Source organism: Carcharodon carcharias, chromosome 12 (genome assembly GCF_017639515.1).
Source record: "Carcharodon carcharias isolate sCarCar2 chromosome 12, sCarCar2.pri, whole genome shotgun sequence".
Classification (NCBI taxonomy): Eukaryota; Metazoa; Chordata; class Chondrichthyes; order Lamniformes; family Lamnidae; genus Carcharodon; species Carcharodon carcharias.
This window is the reverse complement of record NC_054478.1, coordinates 89154990-89180981: the sequence shown is the minus strand read 5'-3', so window position 1 is coordinate 89180981 and position 25992 is coordinate 89154990. Positions and strand designations below refer to the sequence as shown.

Sequence of the window (25992 nt, the reverse complement as noted above, 5' to 3'; positions counted from 1 at the left end):
GAGAGAGCAGTTAATTAATAAAGCAAAAACAGAATTACCTGGAAAAACTCAGCAGGTCTGGCTGCATCGGCGGCGAAGAAAAGAGTTGACGTTTTGAGTCCTCATGACCCTTCCACAGAACTGAGTGAATATAAGGAGAGGGGTGAAAAATAAGCTGGTTTAGGTGGGGGGGGGGGGTGGTGGAGAGAGAAGTGGGGGGGGTGGTGTGATTGTAGGGACAAGCAAGCAGTGATAGGAGCAGATAATCAAAAGATGTCACAGACAAAAGAACACAGAGGTGTTGAAGGTGGTGATATTATCTAAACGAATGTGCTAATTAAGAATGGATGGTAGGGCATTCAAGGTACAGCTCTAGTGGGGGTGGGGTGGAAAGACTAGCAGGGCATAAAACATTTAAAAATAATGGAAATAGGTGGGAAAAGAAAAATCTATATAAATTATTAGAAAAAACAAAAGGAAGGGGGAAGAAACAGAAAAGGGGTGGGGATGGAGGAGAGAGTTCAAGATTTAAAGTTGTTGAATTCAATATTCAGTCCGGAAGGCTGTAAAGTGCCTAGTCGGAAGATGAGGTGCTGTTCCTCCAGTTTGCGTTGGGCTTCACTGGAACAATGCAGCAAGCCAAGGACAGACATGTGGGCAAGAGAGCAGGGTGGAGTGTTAAAATGGCAAGCGACAGGGAGGTTTGGGTCATTCTTGCGGACAGACCCTGTCGCTTGCCATTTTAACACTCCACCCTGCTCTCTTGCCCACATGTCTGTCCTTGGCTTGCTACATCGTTCCAGTGAAGCCCAACGCAAACTGGAGGAACAGCACCTCATCTTCCGACTAGGCACTTTACAGCCTTCCGGACTGAATATTGAATTCAACAACTTTAGATCTTGAACTCCCTCCTCCATCCCCACCCCCTTTCTGTTTCTTCCCCCTTCCTTTTGTTTTTTCCAACAATTTATATAGATTTTTCTTTTCCCACCTATTTCCATTATTTTTAAATCTTTTATGCCCTGCTAGCCTTTCCACCCCACCCCCCAACTAGAGCTGTACCTTGAGTGCCCTACCATCCATTCTTAATTAGCACATTCGTTTAGATAATATTACCAACTTCAACACCTCTGTGTTCTTTTGTCTGTGACATCTTCTGATTATCCGCTCCTATCACTGCTTGCTTGTCCCTACAACCACACCCCACCCCCCCCCACTTCTCTCTCCACCCCCACCTTAACCCAGCTTATATTTCACCCTCTCCTTATATTCACTCAGTTCTGTGGAAGGGTCATGAGGACTCGAAACGTCAACTCTTTTCTTCGCCACCGATGCTGCCAGACCTGCTGAGTTTTTCCAGGTAATTCTGTTTTTGTTTTGGATTTTCAGCATCCGCAGTTTTTTGTTTTTATTAATTAATAAATCATACAGTATAATAGTGGCATAGAGTACAAGAGCAAGGAGGTTATGTTGAATGCATATAGGACATTAGTTAGACTTCAGCCGGAGTATTGTGTACAGTTCTGGGCACCACGCTTTAGGAAGGATGTGATCACATTAGAGTGTATGGGGAAGTGGTTTACAAGAATGGTTTCAGGGACAAGAAACTTCAGTTATGAAGATAGATTGGAGAACGGGACCATTCTCCTTAGAGAGAAGGCTACAGGAGATTGGATAGAGATGTTCAAAATCATGAGGGGGCTGGACAGAGTAGATAGGAAGAAACTATTCTCACTTGTAAAGGATCGAGAACGAGAAGGCACAGATTTGAAGTGATTTGTAAAAGAAGCAAATGCAATGAGAGAAAAAACATTTTCGCACAGCAAGTGGTTTGGGTCTGGAATGCACTGCCTGGAAGTGTTGTGGAGGCAGGTTCAATCGAGGCATTCAAGAGGGCATTAGATGATTATTTAAATAGAAACAATGTGCAGGGTTACGAGGAAAAGGCTGGACAATGGCACTGAGTCATAATGCTCATTTGGAGAGCTGGTGCAGACGCAATGAGCCGAACGGCCTCCTTCTGCACCAGAACAATTCTATGATTCCGTGAGCATATTTAAATCCCAACTGACATTAAGTATGATTAGAATTGTTTTTTAAAATGTGACTCCACCATCTTTCAAGATATACAGGAAGGATTTTCTTCTTTAGTTACAGTATGCTGGATTTTGCTGTAACTTAAAGAGAGAGGAACATAAAATTGGGGAGTGAGCCATTTTACTGGCTCCTTGCTGCTGTTGCTATTCTCATAATTTTCTGTCTGAGTTGATGCCAGATGCTAAATTTGTCACCCAGATGTCAGCAGGTATATTCAAACCAGGTGGTAATGAATGGATAATGTCATATTATTCTTCCAATCATTACTGCAATAGCAACGGTGAACAGGACCAGTTACTGCCATCTAGCATTGGGAAGGATCAGCAGAAAGCTGTTCAAAGTTAAAATTCTCTGAAAGGGTCAATATGAATATAGCATTCTGCAACCGATTCAGCCCTTCCCCTCATAAATTGTAACATCACAGAAGTCTTCCTTCACCAGTTAGACATCCACTGTCGGAGGAACCTAAAGCCTACATGTGACACAGTATTTTTCTACTTACATTTACCAAGTTTCTGTTCAACACCAATAACAACTCTAATTTATAAAGCACCTCTACTTTAAAAAATGACATTTTAAGATGTATACAGATAAAACTGAGACAATGAAGGCAATATAAGAAAGGAGGACTAAAAGTTTGGTGTAAGTGCTGGATTTTAAGGAGCACCTTAGTGAAGGAGAGCAGTGTATGGGAATGGAATTCCTGGGAACAGGACCTAGACAGCTGAAGGCACAGCAGTCAACCATAGGGTAAAAGGGAGCGGGTGCACAGAATCAGACAAACCCTAAGATGGGGATTGGAGGGCTGGAAAAGGCTAGAGGGATAGGGGTCGGGGCAAAGTCATAAAGGAAATTAAATATGAGGACCAAAGTTAAAAATGTGATGGTTTGAGTACCAGGAGCCAATGTAGGTCATCTAAGGTAGGCTTGATGTTTGAGTGTGACTTGGTACTGGACAGCAGAGTTTGGATGATCTGAATATTTTTATGGGTAGAAAACAGGATAGTATCCTGAGCATTGAATAGTCAAATCTAAAGACAAGAAGTAAACATATGAGGGTTTAAACCGATTGAGGCACCAATAGGAGTAGGAATAATTATGGAGCTGAAAGTAAACAACCTTAGTTAGTATAGCGAGATTTTAAACAGTCTGGTTTAGTCTAAGTCAATGGTAAGGAATGGGAACTGATCAGCAGGGTTTGTGGGGGAGTTGAAGACAACAGTTCTATTTTCCTAATGTTTAACAAGAGAAATTCAGCTGAGTTTTAGCTCAGTGGGCTAAGAGAAGGGATGAGAGAGGAAGCACGCAGTTGAGACAGCTAAACTTACCTATTACATTTTGAATATATCAGAGAAAGAGAGAGAGTTTCAATCAAAAACAATTCTCCCTACTTATATCATGCTAGGGTCAACAGATAGAGAAGTTCCGGAGGACACCCCAAAACCTCAAAGCAGCATTTCCAGGGGAAAAACCAGGCCTGCCTCAATCTGTGTCAGCCACGAACAACAATGACGGGCTCAAACAGTGAACTCTCTATTTTTTTGCCTTTTATCAATGCATTTTAATTTGGCCAAAAGTTAACCTCCTCTACTATACAACTTGTAATTTTGCATATGTGTGTGTGTGCATTGTGTGTGGGTGTGTGTGTATGCGTGCATTTTGTGTATGCATGTGCTGCGAAGAGGGGAGATTAGGTCAACAAGGCCTGTATTCACTGGAGTTTAGAAGAATGAGAGGGGATTTCATTGAAACATATAAAATTTTGACTGGGATGGAGAGACTGGATACTGGCTGGGGGGAGGGGGGCGGTGGTGGTGTAGAACAAGGGGACACAGTCTTAGGATGCAGGGTAGGCCATTTAGGGCCGAGATGAGGAGAAATTTCTTCACTCAGGAGGGTGGTGAACCTGTGGAATTCTCTATCACCGGAGGCTGTGGAGGCTAAGTCACTGAATTTACTTTGAAGGAAACAGATAGATTTGTAGATACTAAAGGAGCCACAGGATATGGGGAGAGAACAGAAGTATGACGTTGAGATAGAGGACCAGCCATGATTACACTGAATGGTGGAACAGACTCGAAGAATTGAATGGCCTACTCCTGCCCCTATTTTCCATGTTTCAATGAAGGCCAGGACGTACGTTTACCTTTTTAATTTTTTTTATTTCTTTACCTGGGTGGGTTTTTAGGTTCAATAAAAATTAACCCCTTAGAGTTTAAACTCAAGAAAGCCTGTCAGACTGAGTCCTTTGCAATCAGCAGGTAAATGGTGAAGTGCAGGCATTGAATTGATACCTTCATCCTCAAATTACAAAAAAATCTGTTTCAAACAATCGAGTAGGAAGGAAAGGGCAAGTCCTAATCTAACATGTGTCTCCACCCAGTTGTAATATAGACCAAAATATGCATGGAAAACAGGTAGATAATCCTAAAAAGAATTAATGAAAACTGTATAATGCATTACCCACCCTGTTAGCGCCAGCTTTCCAGAAATCTGGAGGTTAGCAGCACAATCTTCAAACGCACATAATCGTTCAAAATACGTCTGTTCATAAAAGTAACATTCAGGTGTAAGAGGGAATGCCAATATGCAAAAAGAAACATTAGACAAAAACAAACTTTATTATGGTAAAGGATATTTCAAAGCTGTAACTGTCTAATTATATCTCTGAGGCCATATAATAGATGAACTCCTCATTATCTCCACATAATGGGCGACAGTTGTATTGTGGTTCTAATATTGGGCTAGCAAAGTGGAGGATGAACACAGACCCTCAATGGAGGTTCTCGTAGCAAGGTGAACAAAAGGAGAGTGAGCACGAGCCAACAACAGCTCACAATAGTCCTGTGGAGACAAAAGCAATATTCCTGCTCTTACTGATACCAATTCAGGTACGTAAGCTTAACTCTTCAGTGGCTTTTGGCTGTTTTGTTAAGGATCACTGGTCGGATGCCAGTTACCAACATGCCCCGCTCAGTTTTTGTCAAATTTGGGATGGGTCCTGAAACAGGTGTTTGGCACGAGCATAATTCAGATGTTGTGATTGCCAAATTGGTATCTAGCTCACTTTCAAAGGGAGGAATTCAGGCGCAGGATGACATGACTCAAGATTGGTCCCTCTAACCCTGAATTACATTCAGATATCAGAGTGACACATACAATTTCTATTCCCAGGTCTTCAGCTTTATTGCTAGATGGTTTAAAATATTGTTGTGTGCACACCTTGTTTTTGACTCCATTCACTTGGTTTTCTTTTCTTTGTAAAATAGGTTGGAGTGGAGCGAAAGCATCTGTGGATTCATTTATTACAATGTGCTTCCCCAGGGAATAGGATGCTTCAAAGTAGACTGGTGTTATAACATCTCTGACTTCCCCCTTTGAAAACAGAAAACATAGTTTAGTGTATAATTGCATTAAAAGGGGAACATTTTTGGAATCATATCATTGCTATTGTGTTTTTAAGAGAGCAATTGAGTGAGATTCAGAGAAATAAAAATAGAAAATACTGGAAAAACTCGGGTCCGACAGCATCTGTGGAGTTAACATTTCAAGCCTGTATGACCCTTCTTCAGAGTGCTGAAGTGTCATACAGGCTTGAAACATTAATGCGGTTTCTCTCTCCACAGATGCTGTCAGAACTGCTGAGTTTTTCCAGCATTTTCTGTTTTTATTTCAGATTTCCAGCATCAGCAGTATTTAGCTTTTATCTTAAGATTCAGAGAAAGTCTATAGTACATGCTGTAAAAACTGGTTTAGTCACATTAGGAATCAGAGATGAGAAAAGGCTTCGGAGGGCCATTAAAGATTTCCCAGGACAAATTCAGGTGGACTGACAGAACATGACAGAGATTTTAGATGGTTCCTCTGCCTCAGCCTTCACTTCTCTGGGCCGTGCTCAAACTTACGGGAGAGTTTGATAAGGTAAATGATAAAAATCTATTTCTGTAGTGAGCCAGCAAGCAGAGGGCATACAATTGTCACCAAAAGGATGATCAAAAATGTTTAAGGTTTATATTGTACACAAGAGGCTGGTAGAACATGGAATACTGTATTAGAAATAACAATGGCAACATAATCCACAACAGTGTCGAAAATGAACCTAAAAATCTACCTTAGGTGGGGGCAGCCTTTGGCCTGAAAGCAACATGAGAGGGGCGGAGAGATGGCCTGAAAATTACATCCATGGGGCAGATTTGGTACCAACTGCATGAAATGTATTCCCTGTGGTGGGGAGAGTGGTAGCTTGTGGTTCTGGGTGTGGGGAGAAAGAGTTTTAACCCCCAGGTATGGGGCATCTAGAGGAAGTTAGGAGGTTAAAATAAATGGACTTGAATTCATGACCATAAATCAACTCCAACGCAGCCACCTCCAGGTTTAACGAGGCTAAGTTTGGATGTCAGAAATAACCTAGTCATCGAAGCTGGGGCTTTAATTAATGCAGGTGGTCGGGTACTTACGCAATTAGTATCCACAGAAGAAGATGTTAATGAGGTCTTTTTCAATTCTTAAAATTTATCGTCTCCAGTATGGGTTTCCCAGGACTTGGGTAAAACACAGACTAGAACAAGCAACACTTCAGGTGGGTATTTAAACTTGTCATTGCTCCATTGGAATAAAATCTCTCTTATTACGGCTGGTTTCTCAGTTGCCTATTGGACAAACGCTTGCCAAATAGCTCGTGTAGTTGTGGATTTTTCTAAACTTTGGAGGCTTTCAAAGTGATAACTTCAGGACAAGAGGCACATTGAACATGTTTGACAGCACATCAGAAGAGGAAGACCATCACCATCCATCACAGTGACGATGTGCTGTGCTGGGATCAGCAAGTGCACAGATAGAATGTGCACAGGAGGGAGGTGCACAGACAGGAGCCAAGGGTCGCAGGAGGTGACCCACATAACACGGATTACAGAGGAGCAGCTTCCTTGACTTCTCAGGATAGCAGTGTTTCTGGAGGCTGAGGTTGTCATGTCAGGTGGTGGAAGACGTTAACAGACTCCCACAGGATGACCTATTCTCTGCTCTGATCTGGAGGCCACACATTAGCAGTGAATATGAAAATCACCACGGCCCTCAAAACTTTTCCCTCTGATTCTTTCCAGCACAGTATCCGAGATATATAAAGGCTCTCAGTCTGTGGCATATACATGCATAAACAAGATGGTGGATGGATTGTTTTCTATGTCCAGGAATTAGATAAACTCCTTGTGTGATCACCATAGCCAGAACCAGTGGACACTCAGATTCACCTCTTTGGCTGAATTCCCACAGATTCACAGTGCCATCGACTGCACACGCAGCAATCAAGCAGGACCACAGCAAGCAGGAAAATTCTCCTGCTCAATGATAGCCCCTGGGGTTCAGCATTTGTGTCCATTGAATAAAGCTTAGAAAGGATTATGCTTCTCCCCCACCTGGATTCACCAAAGCTGCCCTTGCCACCAGTGTCTGCTTATGCTCACTTGCAAGTTGTGAATCATCAGGTTAAAACTAAGTGAAGTGAATTTAGTGAAGTGCGAGTATCTGTGCTGATGTACAGCTGTAGGTTTGGTAATGATGCAGCCTCAGAAGGAATGAGATCCTCTGAGGAATCATTCTTATGGATGACCTATGATCTGTGTTCAATGCACAAAGACCATAGAAGACAAAAGCAGTATGATTTAATCATGGCAGGGTCATTGCCATGCTCAGTCTTCCATAGTTCAGACATTGATTCTGTAACCAGCTATCTGTAAATTCCTTGTCTCTCCATCTCTGATAGACGGCAACTCAAATTTTTCCAATTATCTCCAGGGAATCCACCTCTGCATCCATGATCTGGACTATTTGTGGCAGCCCACCACCAGTCCTCTGCTTCTTACTTGTATTTTGCACAATCCTCTCCTACAAGTAGCGAGAGAAACAGAACTGCGAGTGAAGGTCAGGTATTCACCCAATAGATGCAGTGCATTCTGTGCGAGTGACCATCAACCAAATAGATCACACATTGCATAAGGATTGGGGTGAGTGACAATGGTGAATGGATAAATGGGGAAGTGCTGAAGAGCAGTGAAGTGCATGCTCCTGGAATTTGAGTGGGCGTGAGGAGTGATGTGATGGAGTGTGCTTGGCAGAAAAAAAGCAAGGCTGGTGGACTTAAAACACAAGAGGAGGATGCATCAAAAACTGTACTCAATTTTCCAGACTTAATTAAGTCATGCAAATCAGTTCTGGCATTGCATTGGAGCACAGTCCTCCTGCTCTTCACCTTCAATCACACTTTCTTAACAAGAGCAGTAGGTTTTTTGCCTCCTGTTGCTGAGGGAAAGGTATGTCACTCCTGCCCTGACTACCTGACAGTAATTCCAGGGGTACATCTGTAGGCCCAGGTGCTCCTTTGCTCTATGTGCAGCAGTGATCATAACACATACTGACTCCTCCAATTTCCATTTCCATAATGTCCCTTTAAACTGCAGTGGAGATAATGTCACAGGGGTGTGCATCATCCCTACTGTGCATCTTGGAGATGCAAAAACCAGAATTCAAAATTATTGCTTCAATTCAGTTGCAATTTCAAATTCTGACCTGCTGACTTGACTTCTGGGTTTCATCCACACATGCACCGCTTTAAGATTAATATCAGAGCCACTAATTCTGTTAAGTCATCTGCTTAAATCAACTCCACTCTGGTCATTTAAGGGGGCATTTGCGAGACTAGAGATAGTTCTGCAGAGCCAGAACTGCAGTGTCACAGGCTATCACGTTAATGGGAAAATCTGATTAAAAACATGACAAAAGAGATGTCTCCAGATGTTGACACAATTACCACTGAAATCCTCAGAGGAACTGCTGACATAGAACTTTTGAATGGATGAATGACAGGATATACGGATTTTAATAAGATGCAGTGTTAAGAGCCAGAAAATTTCAGTCAACAATTATTTATTTAGAAATTGGTAGGAGGTGGCAAAATCTTGCAAATAGCAACCTCTGTAAAAAGCCAGTTTTTCTGTCAGTGGACATTTCCAATGATGTTGTTACAAATATACAGGTATGGATTTGATTGAGAAGGGGGTGTCAACTCCTGTGAGGTTGCTTACAGTTAAATAACAAATTAGCATTTAATATCTAGATAAAGAATGGCACTTTGGCAATGTATCAGAGGGTTACCATCACTCATGGAATTGCACCACCTCGTAAATCAAAAAAAATTAGCAATATGGTGAAAAAATGTCACCACTCACGTTTGTTCTAGCGTACCAGTTCCATTATGGAATTGAAAAAACCAGAATAATTAATGCAGGATGTGCTCATCTTTTCACACTTCAATGTGCATAGATAGAAAGGCCAAATAGAAAATTCAGTGCTCCCAGTGAAGAGCCAAGTTCAAAGGGAAGAATAAAGCAAATTTGCTGGAAAACAGCAAATGCTGCACCATCCAAAGCATCATAGGTTGACTTTTATCTTTACAGATGTTGACTGGCCTGTTGTACGTTTCCAGAATTCAGTACTCAGGCTTCTAGAAGTTGCAGTTTTGCTTTTATTCTACACACCCGAAAGTTTCTGATTCAGTTCCTGGAGCAGGATTTCCCAGCCCTGCCCACCGCGAGGATTGTCCGGCTTCACCAAGAGTCAACGGACTTTTGGCATCTCCTGTGCGGCGAGTCCCTCCACAGTGGGGCTGGAAAATTCCAACCCTGGTTTGTGCCAAGTTATTTAGTGCCAGCTGCAGCATTGCAATTGGCCTCAATGTCCTAGGTTAGGGAGAGAAACTTAGGTCTCTGCTCTTAGTTTTGTTCAGTGAGCCTAGAACACACATATCAGACAAGTACAACAATAGGGAAGGATGTGATGCCCTCCTCATCTGAATAATCACTCAACAATGACTGTTCAGGCTCAAATATGAAGAATGACATTTAGGCAAGGTATATTTGGACAAGTTACATGAAAGTAGCTGGCAACTGTGGAACAGAATCTCACTAAAGAGTGCTTTACATAGTTAAATCAAACAAAAGGAATTTAGCTGATTTCTAAACACCTACTGGGCAAAATATCCCAAGCTGTTTGTGTAAGCAACATAAACAGCTTGAAGCTGTGACTATTACAATGCTGGACTTGATTAAATTATTCCCAGGTGCTTGTGATGACAGACAATGATTGTCCTTCCACATGCACACTGTTTCCATTCATATATTCATGCTTGCCTTGACCTAAATTGAATGTCATTTAATCCATATTAATTTTCTACAAGGTCTCGTATACATCTGCAGTACATTAAGTAAATGTATCTAATTACCAATTGATTATTCTGTTCTCTGATTTGATATAACTTAAGTGCATTCCACTAAGCACTTTATTTGAGAGGTAATCAAACATTTATCCTCAACAGTTTCATTAGTACTACACTGCACTTTAGGTAGCAACATGTAGGTTCCTTCCATTTTAAACTAATAGCACTAGTACCTGGTTCATTTTCACAGACTCTAAAAGTGTGCATGGCAGACATTTTAAAAGCTGCATGACACCTGAAAAATTCTAGAGATTTCTCAATCTCATGTTTTCTGCAAAATAGCTGATTACAATTTCAAACTGTCCATTTATTCAGGTGTCTTTAATTACACTAATAGTACTTAATATTACTAACCATTTTTATTGTATTTCATTTCATGAATAAAAGCAGTTATTATTCAGCAGAGAACTTATCTGTGAGTTAGAGGGGCATGCAGGGAGGAATAGTGTCCTTGGGGACCTAGAAAGGTAATCTTCTGAGTTCATGCTCTTGGCAGTGAGCCTAGCCTCTTGGCAGCACATATTGGAAATTTAGACATGTGCTGACCAAGATTTCCTTATCCATTAGAATTAATAGTCAGAAGATTGTGAATAGTGCATGACTTGGATTTCCAATAAGTGCTGCGGCAGACACCACTCCCCGCTGAGAGTGAACACTCTCAAAATTACCTCTCAAAAATATGGAATGAAATCCAAGCCTGAGAGATTCAAAAGTGACAGTAGACATTAAGAGTCTTAAGTAGGAGTACTAATCATGGATGCATTCCACAATTGTAGGGAAAATGTGGCAGCACTCTTAGAACAGTGAACTCCCATGCTATTTGGGCAGCCTCCCAATTCCACAGGATTACAGGGGATTTAAAAATTTAAATAAATATAGCATGCTCCCTGCTTACTTTCTATTGGCGGAGGTAGCGCATGGGCAGTTAGTGGGCTGGAAGTCCCAAATGCAGCAACCCTGAAAAGACTTCTTTTCTTAAGTGAGATTTTGGATCCCAGTGCGGTGTTGCTCAGAGCAGCCGGAAGATGATAGGGAACACTGATAGGATCACACAGAAGAGGTAATCTTTGATGCTGAGGGAACCCCTTTTGACAAACCAATTAGGCAGTGGGCATGGCAAGCCAGGTATAATGCATGGGCGAAACATGTCAATGCAGTTTGTCACGTCTATAGACCGGAGGAAATGAGGAAAATGTCTGCGAGACTGAGAATGGCTGTCATAGTAGGATTAGCTAAGGGTACCCACTCAGAGGAAATAAACACCTTTATAGATATGCCAAGCATTCAGTTCACAGCATGGTGGTCCATCGGCCTGCAAAGTGCTAGCTGCAACCTTGCCATCTAACATCCTCCAGCAACTGCCTTTTTAAAGTTGAAGCTGCCAAAGGGAGACGTTTATTTTCCCTGGTAGTACTGCTGCATGGTTTTACACCAAGTCACCATGGCCCCACAAGTTACTTGTCAGGGACCATTAACGTTTAAAGAAGAAATCCAAACACCCAACAATTAACTGACAGAAGTATGCCATAAGATTCCACTGTTTTAAACAAAAACAAACTTTTTTGGATATTAAAAGGAATTAAACAAAGTAAGCACTATTAACTAAACACTATAGTTTACAAGTGCATATATTATGAAGTCAGTTTTACTTCTTAATTACCCCCAAGGATTCCCTTATACATTACAACAATCTTGAAGGTGCATTCACTTCTCTAGAGGCCAAAGGTATGACACAGCCCTCCAGAATTCACTAACTCTTCTCTAAGATCCTATAGGGTCTTTCCATTAGTTTTTTTTTCGCTACGTGACCCTCCACCTTTTCTTTACAGACCTCATGGCTGTGGATGTCTCAGCTCCTTGTTCGGGTTGCTGGCAAATACCCAACTGCCTTCCCACAGCTTTCCAAGCTAACTCTGCTGACTGCTTTCTGTCACAAAGCTTGGTTAGGACCACGATTGTCCTTTACAGAAGGATATCTACGGTCCTTAGTTGGTCTGGCCTACATGCGACTCCGGATCCACAGCAATGTGGTTGACTCTTAAATGCCCTCTGAAATGGCCTAACAAGCCACTCAGTTGTATCAAACTGCTAAAAAGTCAATAAAAATGAAACCAGTCAGACCACCCAGCATTGACCGAGGCACCAGAAATGACACTGGCAAATTCGGCCCTGTCGACCCTGCAAAGTCCTCCTTACTAACACCTGGGGGCTTGTGCCAAAATTGGGAGAGCTATCTCACAGATTAGTCAAGCAACAGCCTGACATAGTCATACTCACCAACAAGACAGACTCAACAGAGGTGGTGGCAGAGTGGTATACAGTCGGAAGGGAGTTGCCCAGGGAGTCCTCAACATTGACTCTGGACCATGTAACATCCCATGGCATCAGGCCAAACATACGCAAGGAAACCTCCTGCTGATTACTGCATGCCGCCCTCCCTCAGCTATTGAATCAGTTACTCCTCTATGTTGAACATCACTTGGAGGAAGCAATGAGGGAAGCAAAGGCACATATCTTTCTTTGGGTGTGGGCACTTCAACGTCCATCAGCAAGCGTGGATCAGTAGCCCCACTACTGACCAAGCTGGCCAAGTCCTAAAGGACATAGAGGCTAAGCTGGTTCTATGGCAGATGGTAAGGGAACCAACAAAAGGGAAAAACATACTTGACCTCATCCTCAATCTGCTTGCTGCAGATACATCTGTCCAAGACAATATCAGTAGGAGTGACCACCACACAGTTCTTGTGGAGACGAAGTCCCATCTTCACATTGAGAATACCCTCCATGTTGTTTTGCACGACCACCTGCTAAATGGGATAGATTTTGAACAGATCTAGCAACTCAAGACCGGTCAACCATGAGGCACTGTGGGCCATCAGCAGCACTAGAATTGTACTCAACCACAACCTGTAACCTCCTGGCCTGGAATATCCCCCACACTACCATCACCATCAAGCCAGGGTATCAACCCTGGTTCAATGAAGAGTGCAGCAGGGCATGAGAAGAGCAGTACCAGGCATACCAGGCATAAAGATGAGGTGAAACTACAACACAGCACTACTTGCATGCCAAGTAACATAAGCAGCAAGCGATAGACAGATCTAAGAGATTCCACATCCAACGGATCAGATCTAAGCTCTGCAGTCCTGCCACAGCCAGTCATGAATGATGGTGGACAATTAAACAACTCACTGGAGGAGGCAGCCCCATTAATATCCCCATCCTCAAATGATGGAGGAGTCCAGCACATCAGTGCAACATTCTTCAGCCAGAAGTACCGAGTGGATGATCCATCTCGACCTCCTCCGGAGGTCCCCAGCGTCACAGATGCCAGTCTTCAGACAATTCGATTCACTCCACATGATATCAAGGGATGACTGAAGACACTAGATGCTGCAAAGCCTATGGGCCCTGATAACATTCCAGTAATAGTACTGAAGACTTGCACTCCAGAACTTGCCATGCCTCTAGCCAAGCTGTTCCAGTACTACAACACTGGCATCTATCCGGCAATGTGGAAAATTGCCCATATATGTCATGCACACAAAATACAGGACAAATCCAACCCAACCAATTACCGCCCCATCAGCCTACTGTCGATCATCAGTAAAGTGATGGAAGGGTCATCAAAATGCTGTCAAGCAGCACTTGCTTAGAAATAACCTGCTCACTGACACTCAGTTTTGGCTTCCGCGAGGGCCACTCAACTCCTGACCTTATTACAGCTGTCATTCAAACATGGACAAAAGAGCTGAACTCCAGAGGTGAGGTGAGGGTGACTACCTTTGACATCAAGGCAGCATTTGACAGAGTATGGCATCAAGGAGCTCGAGCAAAACTGGGATCAACAGGAATCAGGAGGTAAAACTCTCTGCTGGTTGGAGTCATGCCTAGCACAAAGGAAGATTGCCGTGGTTGTTGGAGGTCAATCATCTCAGCTCCAGGGCATCATTGCAGGAGTTCCTCTCAGGGTCGTGTCCTCGGCCCAGCCATCTTCAGCTGCTTCATCAATGGCCTTCCTTCCATCATACGGTCAGAAGTGGGGATGTTCCCTGATGATTGCACAATGTTCAGCATCATTTGCAAACCCTCAGATACTGAAGCAGTCCATGTCCAAATGCAGCAAGACCTGGACAATATCCAGGCTTGAGCTGACAAGTGGAAAGTAACATTCGTGCCACACAAGTGTCGGGCAATGACCATCTCCAACAAGAGAGAATCTAACCATTGCCCCTTGACATCCAATTACATTAATATCGCTGAATCCCCCACCAGCAACATCCTGGGGGTTACCATTGACTAGAAACTAAATTGGACTAGCCATATAAATACTGTGGCTACAACAACAGGTTAGGAATAGTGCAGTGAGTAACGCACCTCCTGACTCCCCAAAGTCTGTCCACCATCTACGAGGCAGAAGTCAGGAGTGTGGAATACTCTCCACTTGCCTGGATGAGTACAGCTCCAACAACAAGCTTGACACCATCCAGAAAAAAGCAGCCCTCTTGATTGGCGCCCCATCCACAAACATTCACTCCCTCCACCACCAACGCACAGTGGCAGTAGCAGGTACAATCTACAAGATGCACTGCAGGAATTTACTAAGGCTCCTTCGACAGCACCTTCAAAACCCACGACCGCTGGCATCTAGAAGGACAAAGGCAGCAGACACATGGGAACACCACCACCTGGAAGTTCCCCTCCAAGCCACCCACCATCTTGAATTGGAAATATATCGCCATTCTTTCACTGTTGCTGGGTCAAAATCATTTACAGCACTGTGGGTGTACCTACAACACATGGACTGCAGCAGTTCAAGAAGGCAGCTCAACCATCACCTTCTCAAGGACAATTAGGGATGGGCAATAAAATGTTGGCCTAACCAGTGACGCCCACATCCCATGAATGAATTTTTAAAAAACGGTAGATTTCTTCCACTAGCTGCAAGCCAGAGAAAATCTTCCAGCCATCTTTCCTTCATGAAATCTAAACTGAGATTTAGCCCATCCCACATTCCATGCAGTGAACAATAAGTTAGTATTTTCTCTGCTTGAAATGCTGGTCTGACCGACTAGCATCTCCTGCTGGCTTCCTGAATCTGGTAAGATGTAGTCTGCACCAACACAAAGCTGCATCTGCCTCTGTTTGTTCCCAAATTGAACTGCTTGCTTCTGTTACCAAACACACACACACGAAGTTAAAGAAAATATCCTTCTGACCACGGCTGCACCCTGAATCACCATGGCAATGTGAAGAAAAACAAGTGGCATGCTTTGGGAAGGCTCAAAATGAAAAACAATTATTTTACCTTCAATGCTTCTCTTTGACTGTGTAACCCATATGAATTTATATTCCTCATGGAGTTTTCAGACCCTTTTTCAGATTCCATGGGTCCATGAAGAAACCCCATGTTTATAAAGCTGCCTTCAGCTACCTTTCATTTGGAATTACACACATATTGAAGTAAATGCAGAGCTTCTGGCTCTATCAAACTAAGACTTGCTGCTTTTGCAACTCTACCCATGACCTTGTAAGATAAACATATCAATGTAATAAAACTAGGCTTGTTTGAACTGCACTTACCCAAGAGTTATTACTAGTTTCTCAATCAAATGTCCACTTATCTTGCATTTAGTATTTTAATCTCCAACCTAAAAGTTATATTCCTGAAACTTAGATAAATTATAAAACATATGAATTATGAACCAGATTTTCACAACACTGTTTGCACGCTGAATATGTAATATTCCTGATACATGGGGCTGAATTTTAACCCAAAGTTGGATGGGTTTGAGTCTGGTGGGAGCAGGCGGGTTTAAAGTCCGAAAAATTTGTTTCTTGGCCCAAACCCACCTTCATACTGTCCCCTTCCACCTTACCTGAGGCTGGAAAGCGAGCGCGTGAACAACCCACTCAAAGGAGGCAGGTTACAACTTTAAATATGATAATAAGGATGCAAGCCTCATTGTCATTCAGGTTTACAATTTAAAAGAGCGTCGAGGAACCTGGCAGCTTCCTGGAGGCGAAAACATAGTGGATTCAGAAGCTATGTACCTTTATACCTACCTCCAAGATCCAGCTACCCAGTTGAAAGCCTCTAACTTCCCTCTGGGAATGGTGCCCAATCAAATTCACCCTCTTCCCCCTTGCCAATCAATCCCTCTCATTCCACTTCCAATTGATTCCTGCTCCAATCAAACCATCCTCTCCCCAATACTTGCTCCCTAACCCCTCTCACCATCTGGTCACTCACCGCCATTGCCCATCTCTCCACTCACCTGTTCAAGCCAACCCCCGCCACCCCCTTGAACAACAGTCCTCCATCTTCATGGTCGTCGGCCCTCTCCTTCCTCTCTGACTGACTCGTGCTCCAATGGACTTCTTTCTCTCTCCCTTCCTCTCCCCCAACTGCCTCTCCCCACCCATTCAACCAACCCCATCCTTCCCCCAGCAAAACCCCATCCCCTAATCCAACCTCCCAAGTCAACAGCCCCTTTTCATCCCCTCCCTCACGATCAGCCCACTCTCTTCTCTTTGATTGACACTGAATGCCACTGTCCTCCTGCATGACACTGACCTCTCCAACTTGATCAACACCCCCTCCGCTCCTGTGGATCAGGTCAGTGAAAGTTCCCACCATCTCTGATCTCAAAATTGAACTATGTGTTGCTGAAACCCTCACCTATGTCTTTGCTACCTTTGGACTCTATTATTCCAATGCCGTCCTTGTCAACTCCACATCCATCATAAACTTCAACTCATTCAATGCTCTGATTCTTGCAACCTATCTAGAAGCTAGTTCCTTTATTTATTATCCCGACCACCCAAGTTCTAAAATTTAAAGCACGCATCCTCATATTCATATCCATTCATGCCATATGCCTCTCTATTTGTTACTGCCTCCTTCCCTATCACTCCTTCTGAATTCGATGGTTGGATTCAGGTGGCCTATGCCCTGATGAAACAGTGGGACACTTCCAGGTTGGTAACCCAGGTAGCAGGCTTTCCTCTTGATTTTTGCAATTAAGAGGCTGCCTCCAGAACAAGCATCCAATTAGATGGGGTGGGTGAGATGAAGAGTCTGAGGCCCAAAAGAGGACTGAATATTTAAAAGGGCACCAGCCGCACTCCAGTGTCATCACACTGCTACAGTCTCTAGTGCATGAGCAAATGGGTTGCTCATTTGCAGGCACAAAAGGAGAAGGAAAATGGGTGACAGGAGGGGAAGCACAGCCCCTTGATCCATGATGCACCATTTAAGGTGATGTTGAAAGCGGTCAGGGTGTAGAGACAGGTGGTCTTTCCAGAGAACTGCATGAGGCCAGCCAGCCTTTCCAAACTGGCTTGGCTGGAGGTCAGTGAGCAGCTGGAGTGAGAGAGAAACAACAACTCCAGTGCAGAGAAAAATTCAATGCCCCCGTGATTCAGCAAGATGAGCATCATGAAACTCTCAGCTGGTAGCTATCATTCTGTGACCTCAGCAGTCTCCAGCACAGATATTCCGAGGCACATAATTTGCAGCCAGACAGGGGAATGTCTCCCCAGCTTTTCCTTAGCTTCCCATCTCAACAGACAGCACTAATGCGCATCCACAATGTGCTGAGTTAGCACTCCACATCCCATGTCCCACAGTGAGACCGCCACTCCCCACCCACCCGTCACTCCGGCTTTGCTTCAGGCACAGGGTAGAAGAACAGGTCGAGTATCCTTTATCCGAAACTCTCGAGGCTGATTGCGTTTCAATTTCAGATAATTTTGATTTTCGGATACCGCATATAAAAACTTACATTGCAATAGCCTAAGCTAGCTATAGACTAAAATAAATAAAATGGCTAGAAAAGTAAGATGTATAACTGAATAATAAATACAGGGTACCTGTAATAAGTTTCTTTTTGACATGTCACCAAAAAAAAAATCACAAGGTAAACAGTGCAGACAAACAACTAGAGTTCTCACACTAAAAGTCGATGAGGTTCAAAAGAAGTGTGGTTTTTGGACATGTTCGGTTTTTGGATTTATGGAAAAAGGATATGTGACCTGTACCACATGGAATAAGAGAAAGAGGATGTGGAAACAGTCTTAGTGGCATAAAGGGAATTGGGTGAATCTTCTAATGTTAAAAATGATAATTAAATTCAACAAGCCAACTGATAAACGTCACAATGCTGTTCATTTCCCATCCCACATTGGACATGGGGAGGTATGAAAGTGGCATGAGACTCTTGGATGAGAATGCAAGGTGGAGAATATAATGGTTTGATAGCTCTTCACAGCAGTCAGCTTTGTTTTGCAAGAAGGGAATGAAATGTGCTTCTGCAGAACAGCAGGACAGTAGATGTAAAAAATAAAAACAAAAAAACTGCGGATGCTGGAAATCCAAAACAAAAACAGAATTACCTGGAAAAACTCAGCAGGTCTGGCAGCATCGGCGGAGAAGAAAAGAGTTGACGTTTCGAGTCCTCATGACCCTTCGACAGAACTTGCGTTCGAGTCCAAGAAAGAGTTGAAATATAAACTGGTTTAAGGTGTGTGTGTGGGGGGCGGAGAGATAGAGAGACAAAGAGGTGGAGGGGGGGGGGCGGGGGTGTGGTTGTAGGGACAAACAAGCAGTGATAGAAGCAGATCATCAAAAGATGTCAACAACAATAGTACAATAGAACACATAGGTGTTAAAATTAAAGTTGGTGATATTATCTAAACGAATGTGCTAATTAAGAATGGATGGTAGGGCACTCAAGGTATAGCTCTAGTGGGGTTTTTTTTTATATAATGGAAATAGGTGGGAAAAGGAAAATCTTTATAATTTATTGGAAAAAAAAGGGAAGGGGGAAACAGAAAGGGGGTGGGGATGGGGGAGGGAGCTTACGACCTAAAGTTGTTGAATTCAATATTCAGTCCGGAAGGCTGTAAAGTCCCTAGTCGGAAGATGAGGTGTTGTTCCTCCAGTTTGCGTTGGGCTTCACTAGATGGCACAGGTGCAAGGATCCCTGGTATGCAGGTCTATGGCAGGATGCATCCAGAATGATGATGCTCTGACTGGCAGCCTTCCTCATCCTCTTCCTCAGAGGAAGTCAGTGCCTCCCCAGCTTCTTCTCGCACTAGTTCTACTCCACTTTGAAGTACCATGCTGTGCAGGGTGCAGCACACCACCACTCTCTGTGAAACCCTTGCCGGCCCATATTGAAGGGTGCTCCCAGGTCAGTCAAGGCACCAGAACTACATTTCAAGCAAGTCTATTGTGGCCCTAGTTGTTAGGAACTCTGATTGTACCTCTTACTTGTATCTGTCATAGGGTTATACACTGGTGTCGTCAGCTAGATCTTTAATGGGTATCCCTCGTCACCCAGGAACCACCTACTGGGGCTGAGTGGAGGTGTGAAGAGCTGAGGCACCTTACACTTCTGAAGGATAAAGGTGTCATGGTAGCTCCCTGGAAACTTTGCACACACCCATAGGATCCTTGGAGTGGTGGCATACCAGCTACACTTTGGACTGGAAGCCCTTACGATTAACAGGTACACCTGGCCAATCTGATGAAGCCTTGATCACCATCTAGGTGATGCCCTGGACCTGGGAGGAAATCCTAAAACAGACATCAAGCCTACAGCCATTTCATACTTGATGTATAGGGATGGCCTCAGAAACAACGCTCCCATCACCTGAAAGATAAAGGCAATGGGCTGCAGATTGTGAAATCCCACAGATGTCAGTGGCTGCGCACTGGAACGAGCCTGGATAAAAATTCAAGGTGATGGTAACCTTCATCACCATGGGCAAAGGGTGGCCACCTGCTCCTACAGGCTCTGGGCCTTTCTCCAGTAGAGTGCAGTAGTCTGCAACCACCTGACGCAACAGCCAGAACCTTTGGGGGCATATGCTCTAACAGGTTAAGGCAGCTGACCCTTGACCTATAGGCCCTGTGTAGTGGGCAAAATCTTCTCAATGCAGCCATTCAGCCATTCCTTCTGCCATTCTCTAAGCTGATGCTGCAGATGCTGGTCCTGTATTACTTGCTGAGCTCTAGGGCGCAGCAGCTTCTCCTCAGTGGTCCTAACTCGGAGTAAGAGGCACCTTTTCCCTGTGTAAGGTCACAGTAAGATCAATAGAGCTATTTAGGTGTCCAAGTGCCCCTAATGAAGTGGCACAACGCTCCTTTCGGCCAAACACTATCCAATATATTAGCCTTAAAGAGTTGTTCCCATCAGCACCAGCCTTTGACAATGGCTGATCTATTACTTGCCACTGTCCTGCTTTATATTGGGACTGAAGCTGACATGAAATCAGCAATCACTTTCTGCTGTGCAGGTAGCTTCTGATTTTCCTGCAAAACAGATATTTAATTCCAATTTGAGCAAGTTTTTCAACCAATTCAGGAGCATTTGTGTGCTGCCATTTGTTAAGTTTGGAATTCTCAAATTAAATTCTGGCCAAGATGTTCCAGTAAGCGGTAAGGCTGGGCACATTGCCACCACCGATAAGTTTACTCCAACCCACCGATGTTACCCATTTTCAGCCATATCTTCCCGTCCTGGCTGAAGGAGAAAAGAGTAGTGCAGCATCTCCAGGGTAACTCCAGCGAGCATAGGAGAGGGAGGAAGGGAGAGGATACGTGACTTTTTTTTTAAAACAGCAGCAGCATATTCAGGTACATTTATATAGGGCTCAAGTCTTTTAATGAATGGGACGGGGGCAGGCAGGCAAGGGGGCGAGTGAGCAGGTGAGTGAGTGAGGTACTGAGTGAATGAATGAGTAGGCGAGTGAGTGACTGGCTGAGTGTGTAAATGGCTGAATGAGTGAATGGGTACAGTGTTCAAAGTGGGTAGTCGGTTGGTCTGGGTGTGGGACGGAAAGTAACGAGGGGGCTCGGTTGTGGTGCTCATTTGAGTTACACAGCTCATGGGCTAGGTATTAACCTGTCTAACACTTTCAGGATAAATATGCAGGTAAGTCCTTCATATCTGGCCCATCTCCACCCTGAGCTCATGGTCAGAAGCCATTTGTGGAGGGTCCTGAACAGCTGGGAATCAGCCCATTGGAAGTTTGAACTTCCCAGGCAATTTCTATGCATATCTCAGTGGCCAAAAAATTCAGAAACATTCTGGAAGATTGTGAGGCAGTGAAGTTGGTCAGAAAGTGGAAGATGATCAGAGACAAAACTCACTTCAAGCAATTCACCCCATGTCACAAATGAGGTGCAAAATGGGATGAAAGCAAAAGGTTCACATTTGGGCAATTCTGAGATTGACAGCTTATACTAAAATATTTCCACGGGCACATTAACACTTCTTTCTATTTTCAAATTTGTCATATTCAAAATTATTTCTTAGTTTTGCAATTCCAGCTCTTCAGTCAGTACTGCAGGAAACTCCTGTACTCCAACCAACCCAACATCTCTGCTTACCAAATTGCTACCAATTTTGTTATTTTAAATAATATCAAATCTACTTATCTAGAAATGAGGATTGAATTCCTGACTTTAAAATGGATGCTGAACTGTGACTGTACAGCCAGGCACATTTATCCCTTCCATCTGACCCTGCTTCACCTGAGAATCATTTTATTCAGTCTTCCCATGTGCAATGCCACAGGGAAATTTCATATAAAACATGGAGGAAAAGTGCAGGAAAAAAATCTCAATTTCAATCAGATTTGCTTGGTCTATGTATAATTACAACCGGAAAAGTTAAGAGAAGAAATGATTCAGCTTACCTTCATGAATGCTTGATGAGTGTTACACTTAATAATATTGTGATAGAGTGCAATCTGTCCTGAACTACTATTCAAGTTGCCATCAGAAATTAAATTGAATCTGGAAGGAAAACCATCCCTTCTGTTGACATCAGTGCTTATGTTGTAGAACAATGCTGAAAATTAAGAGATAGAAATGATTTTTGTTAACATAGTTTGGGCTGTTGCTCTGGACCAAATTCAGAACCATGCAAAGTAATTGGACTGTGCATTCAAATATGTACATTGAGAATAGACAGATCTACAACAACTTCCACAAGATGGCACTTCATTAAGGAACTGGAACTTGAACTCTTCAGCCCCACTCTCTATACTTCTTGTTCTGTTGAATTTTGTGGGTTCAGACCTTTGATTCTGAAACAAACCACTCTCAGGCATAAAATATTATTCTTCAATATTTTATTCATTGCCTCTATCACAACAAAGTTCATCTCATTATTAAGGCATCCCATCAATCCAATTAGGCACCCTTAACAGTTTAATTGGGTTATATTTTTACTAAGCTAGAAAAAAAGTTGACAAGCTTCTACCTTGTCTCGAAGTGATCGTCAATGGAATGGAGTATTGTAAAAGAAGGAAAATATACCAAAGTCTTTGCATATGCTACAAGTGTTGCTACAAACTTTGCTACACATCAACTGAGCATAGCAATGTTTTTGGAAAAGGATATTGTATAGATTTGGACATGCATATTGAATGCAATAAGACTATCCATATAAAAAATACATGCCGTATTGTATTGTGTGCTTAAAGTAATTTTATGACAGCAATTGCAGCAAAAGCATAAAAAGTGTTATTTTACTCTTATACAAGCCCTCCCTCACCAGGAATGTATATTGGGAACTCAAGCATGGAGCTCAGTGGACAACATTGGATTTACCATCCATTATGGATGAAAAATCCAATGAAAACTACTCAGCTCCATTCCAGAATTACCAATATGCAGAGCTACTGGTTAAAGTTCCATGCTGGTAATAAAGGCTTAAGGTTTGCCCAACAGTATAAAAAAGCTCTCTCACCCTACTTGATATAACAGGAAGTGTGTCTAGTAGCAGCTTCAGTTTAGTTCATTATATTTACCAGGCCATTCTAAACTATAACAAGATACAGCTACTTGACTTCAGTGCCTGGCCTTCCCTTATAAGGTCATTTGGTTCAGTATGATAAAAGCACAGACCCCGATTGAGCTATTTTAAAACAATACCAAAAAACTCTTTTTGGGCAGATTAAAACATTTATATATATTTTTTTCTTTTGACAAATACTCAAGTAGCACCCTGTAAAATAAGAATACTTACAGTCTGCAAGAAAATTACTTTTCAAGTAGACAGTGTTGTTTAAGATTCACTTCGTGTTTGGGCAAAAGTAAAAAGCACAAAATCTTCTAAAAACAGGAAATGTGTACACCAAAAACCCTTTTCCCCAGTGTATGCTGGTTTCCTCAACTTTAATCAGTTCTCTTATCTTTCAGTATCTTTTCATGCATGAGACTAAAACAGCTAAAATCAAATTAACAAAATGAAATGCAGCCATTTTATTTTAAAATAGTCTACTCCCAAGAGACACCAATTGCCCATTTCTCCACCCCACTGCCTTTCCTGCTTTACCTTAGCTTATTATTCTACCTATGTAGTCATAGGCCTTAACATAATTCCATAGTAAACTGTTCTGTCTGTAATCAAGTTAACAAACAAAGCAGTACAGTTATTCTGCTGTGGTCTTGGTATTATGTAATTGCTGTCAATTTGTACAATATTCCTTCACCAGCACAGACAATTCTTAGTGATTTTTAAAAAAAATCTAAAAGGAGAATACTGCCAAAGGTTCAAAGATAGAAAACAAACTGAAACAGAGACATTCATTTGATTAATAGACTCATTCATAAAGGGAAATTGCATTCAATTATCATCTTAAAATAACTACAACAGCATAAACATCATCAACACAACAATGTATATGCAAGTGCTCTGAGCTGTTGGGTTTCTTTTCCCAAATAAAATGTCACAGTTCTACATTTAACTCTTGCCAGTTTTAGCAAAAAAAGCTATTTCAATAATTTTGCTATACCAGCTAGGTGTACTTTTTCAAAAAACTCATTCTTGGCATGTGAGCATCGTTACGATCCTCGTGGGGAAACCATAAACTAAAACAACCAAATGACCCAAAAATGAAGAAATTACCCACAAGATTCCAGTTATTGTAATTTTTACTTCAACACAAACCAGAATCAATACAAACTGAACATGAATCATCAGGTAAACAATACTGTGGGTAAAAAGGTTGATTTTACTTTAAAAAGTTAATACGACAAAACTACATCTTATACAACCACAAACATTCATATCAGTCCCTGCACAAATGTGGCACTACATAACTAGGCAGTTCCACAACATACTGTTCCTTATTCATACAGGGTAGGCCAGGTGTTCTATCTGACAACACGTTTCACCTTTGAGCTTCTTGGTTATGATCGTCATAAGCAAGGCACAATTCTACAAACCCTCTCCCCCTTGGGTCACAACAGTCCTGATAGTTTAGCTTGGAGTTCCTTTTCAACTGAACAACCAATAACACCCTGATTCACAGTTTGACCACTTCTGAGAAAACATCCATCTCTTTCATGTCTCTGAGCTATTTACACAGCTTTCCAGGTTTTAGACCGTTTTAGCTAGCTTGCATCGCATCTCCAGGAGCTCTGTCTCCTTTTCAGAAAAACTGACTGCTTCCTGAGAGAGCTTTGCTTCTTCTCCTCCCAAGAACTCTGTATTCCTCTCTCTGCCTCTGGCTGCTTTCTCTTTATGTCTGCATCTATATGCTGCAGTCTGTTTCAGTAACACAAGAGTTATGAATGGTGCTGAACATGGCACAATCATCTGTGAACATCCCCATTTCTGACCTTATGATGGAAAGAAGGTCATTAATGAGGCAGCTGAAGGTGGTTTTGCTTAGGACACTACCCTGAGGAACTCATCCAGCGATGCCCTGGAACTGAGATGGTTCACCATGCTGCTGCAGTAATAACAAACATCAGGATCCAAATGTCAAAGGAGCCCTGGTTAGTTGCTGAGAGAATCTTGTAGATGGTCCCCCTAGTGCCACTGTGTGTTGGTGGTGGAGGAGTGGATGTTGAAGGTGGTTGATGGGTGCTAATCAAGTGGGCTCTGCTTTTTCCTAGATCGTATTGAGCTTCTTGAATGTTATTGGAGCAGCAGTCATCCAGGAAAGTGGACAGAATTCCATTAAACTCCTGACTTGTGCCTTGAAGATGGTGAACAGGCTTTGGGAAGTCAGGGAGTGAGTTGCTTTCTGCAGAATTCCCAGCCTCCGACCTGCTCTTGTAGCTACAGTATTTATATGGCTAGTCCAGTTCAGTTTCTGGTCAATAGTAACCCCCAGGATGTTGATAATGGGGGATTCAGTGATAGTAATGCTATTGAATGCCAAAGGGAGATGGTTGGATTCTCTGTCGTTGGAGATGGTCATTGCCTGGCACTTGTGTGGTGCTTATGTTACTTGCCACATATCAGGCCAAGCCTCAATGTTATCCAGGTCTAGCCAGTGCTGCCCATGTAACGCGAAAGAATAAAGAGAGAGAGCAGGTAACATGAATTAAACAGCATGACAGTCACTGAATTGGCTAGCACCACCTCCAGGAGTAATAGGTACTCATGAGTTTACAATTGTATTTTGAACATTAGGAAGCTTTAGCAGTTGAGAAAATCAATGCCAGAAGGACATTTCTTTGTCAAAAGCATTTTGAGTGCATCAACTGTTCAAAAATCATGTTGGTGAGATATTTGCATTTTTAGCTGAATTTACATTATAAATATTTACATATTGGCTTTCAATATTGAATGATGACAGGACTTAAAATTGTAATATAGGAAATAAGATTCCTG

The 25992-nt window shown here is 42.6% G+C and overlaps 1 protein-coding gene across 2 annotated transcripts in view; it reads right to left on the bottom strand.

Moving 5' to 3' along the window:
* Positions 1-25992, bottom strand: part of itga4 (integrin alpha 4) — a 169637-nt gene that overhangs the window by 68598 nt on the left and 75047 nt on the right. For both annotated transcript variants that reach the window (XM_041200111.1, XM_041200112.1), the window contains 3 exons: positions 22055-22209; positions 5299-5451; positions 4544-4620 (listed from right to left, as the gene is read on the bottom strand). In XM_041200111.1, coding sequence (XP_041056045.1) covers positions 4544-4620; positions 5299-5451; positions 22055-22209 — 385 coding nt within the window. The remainder of the gene's footprint in view (positions 1-4543; positions 4621-5298; positions 5452-22054; positions 22210-25992) is intronic.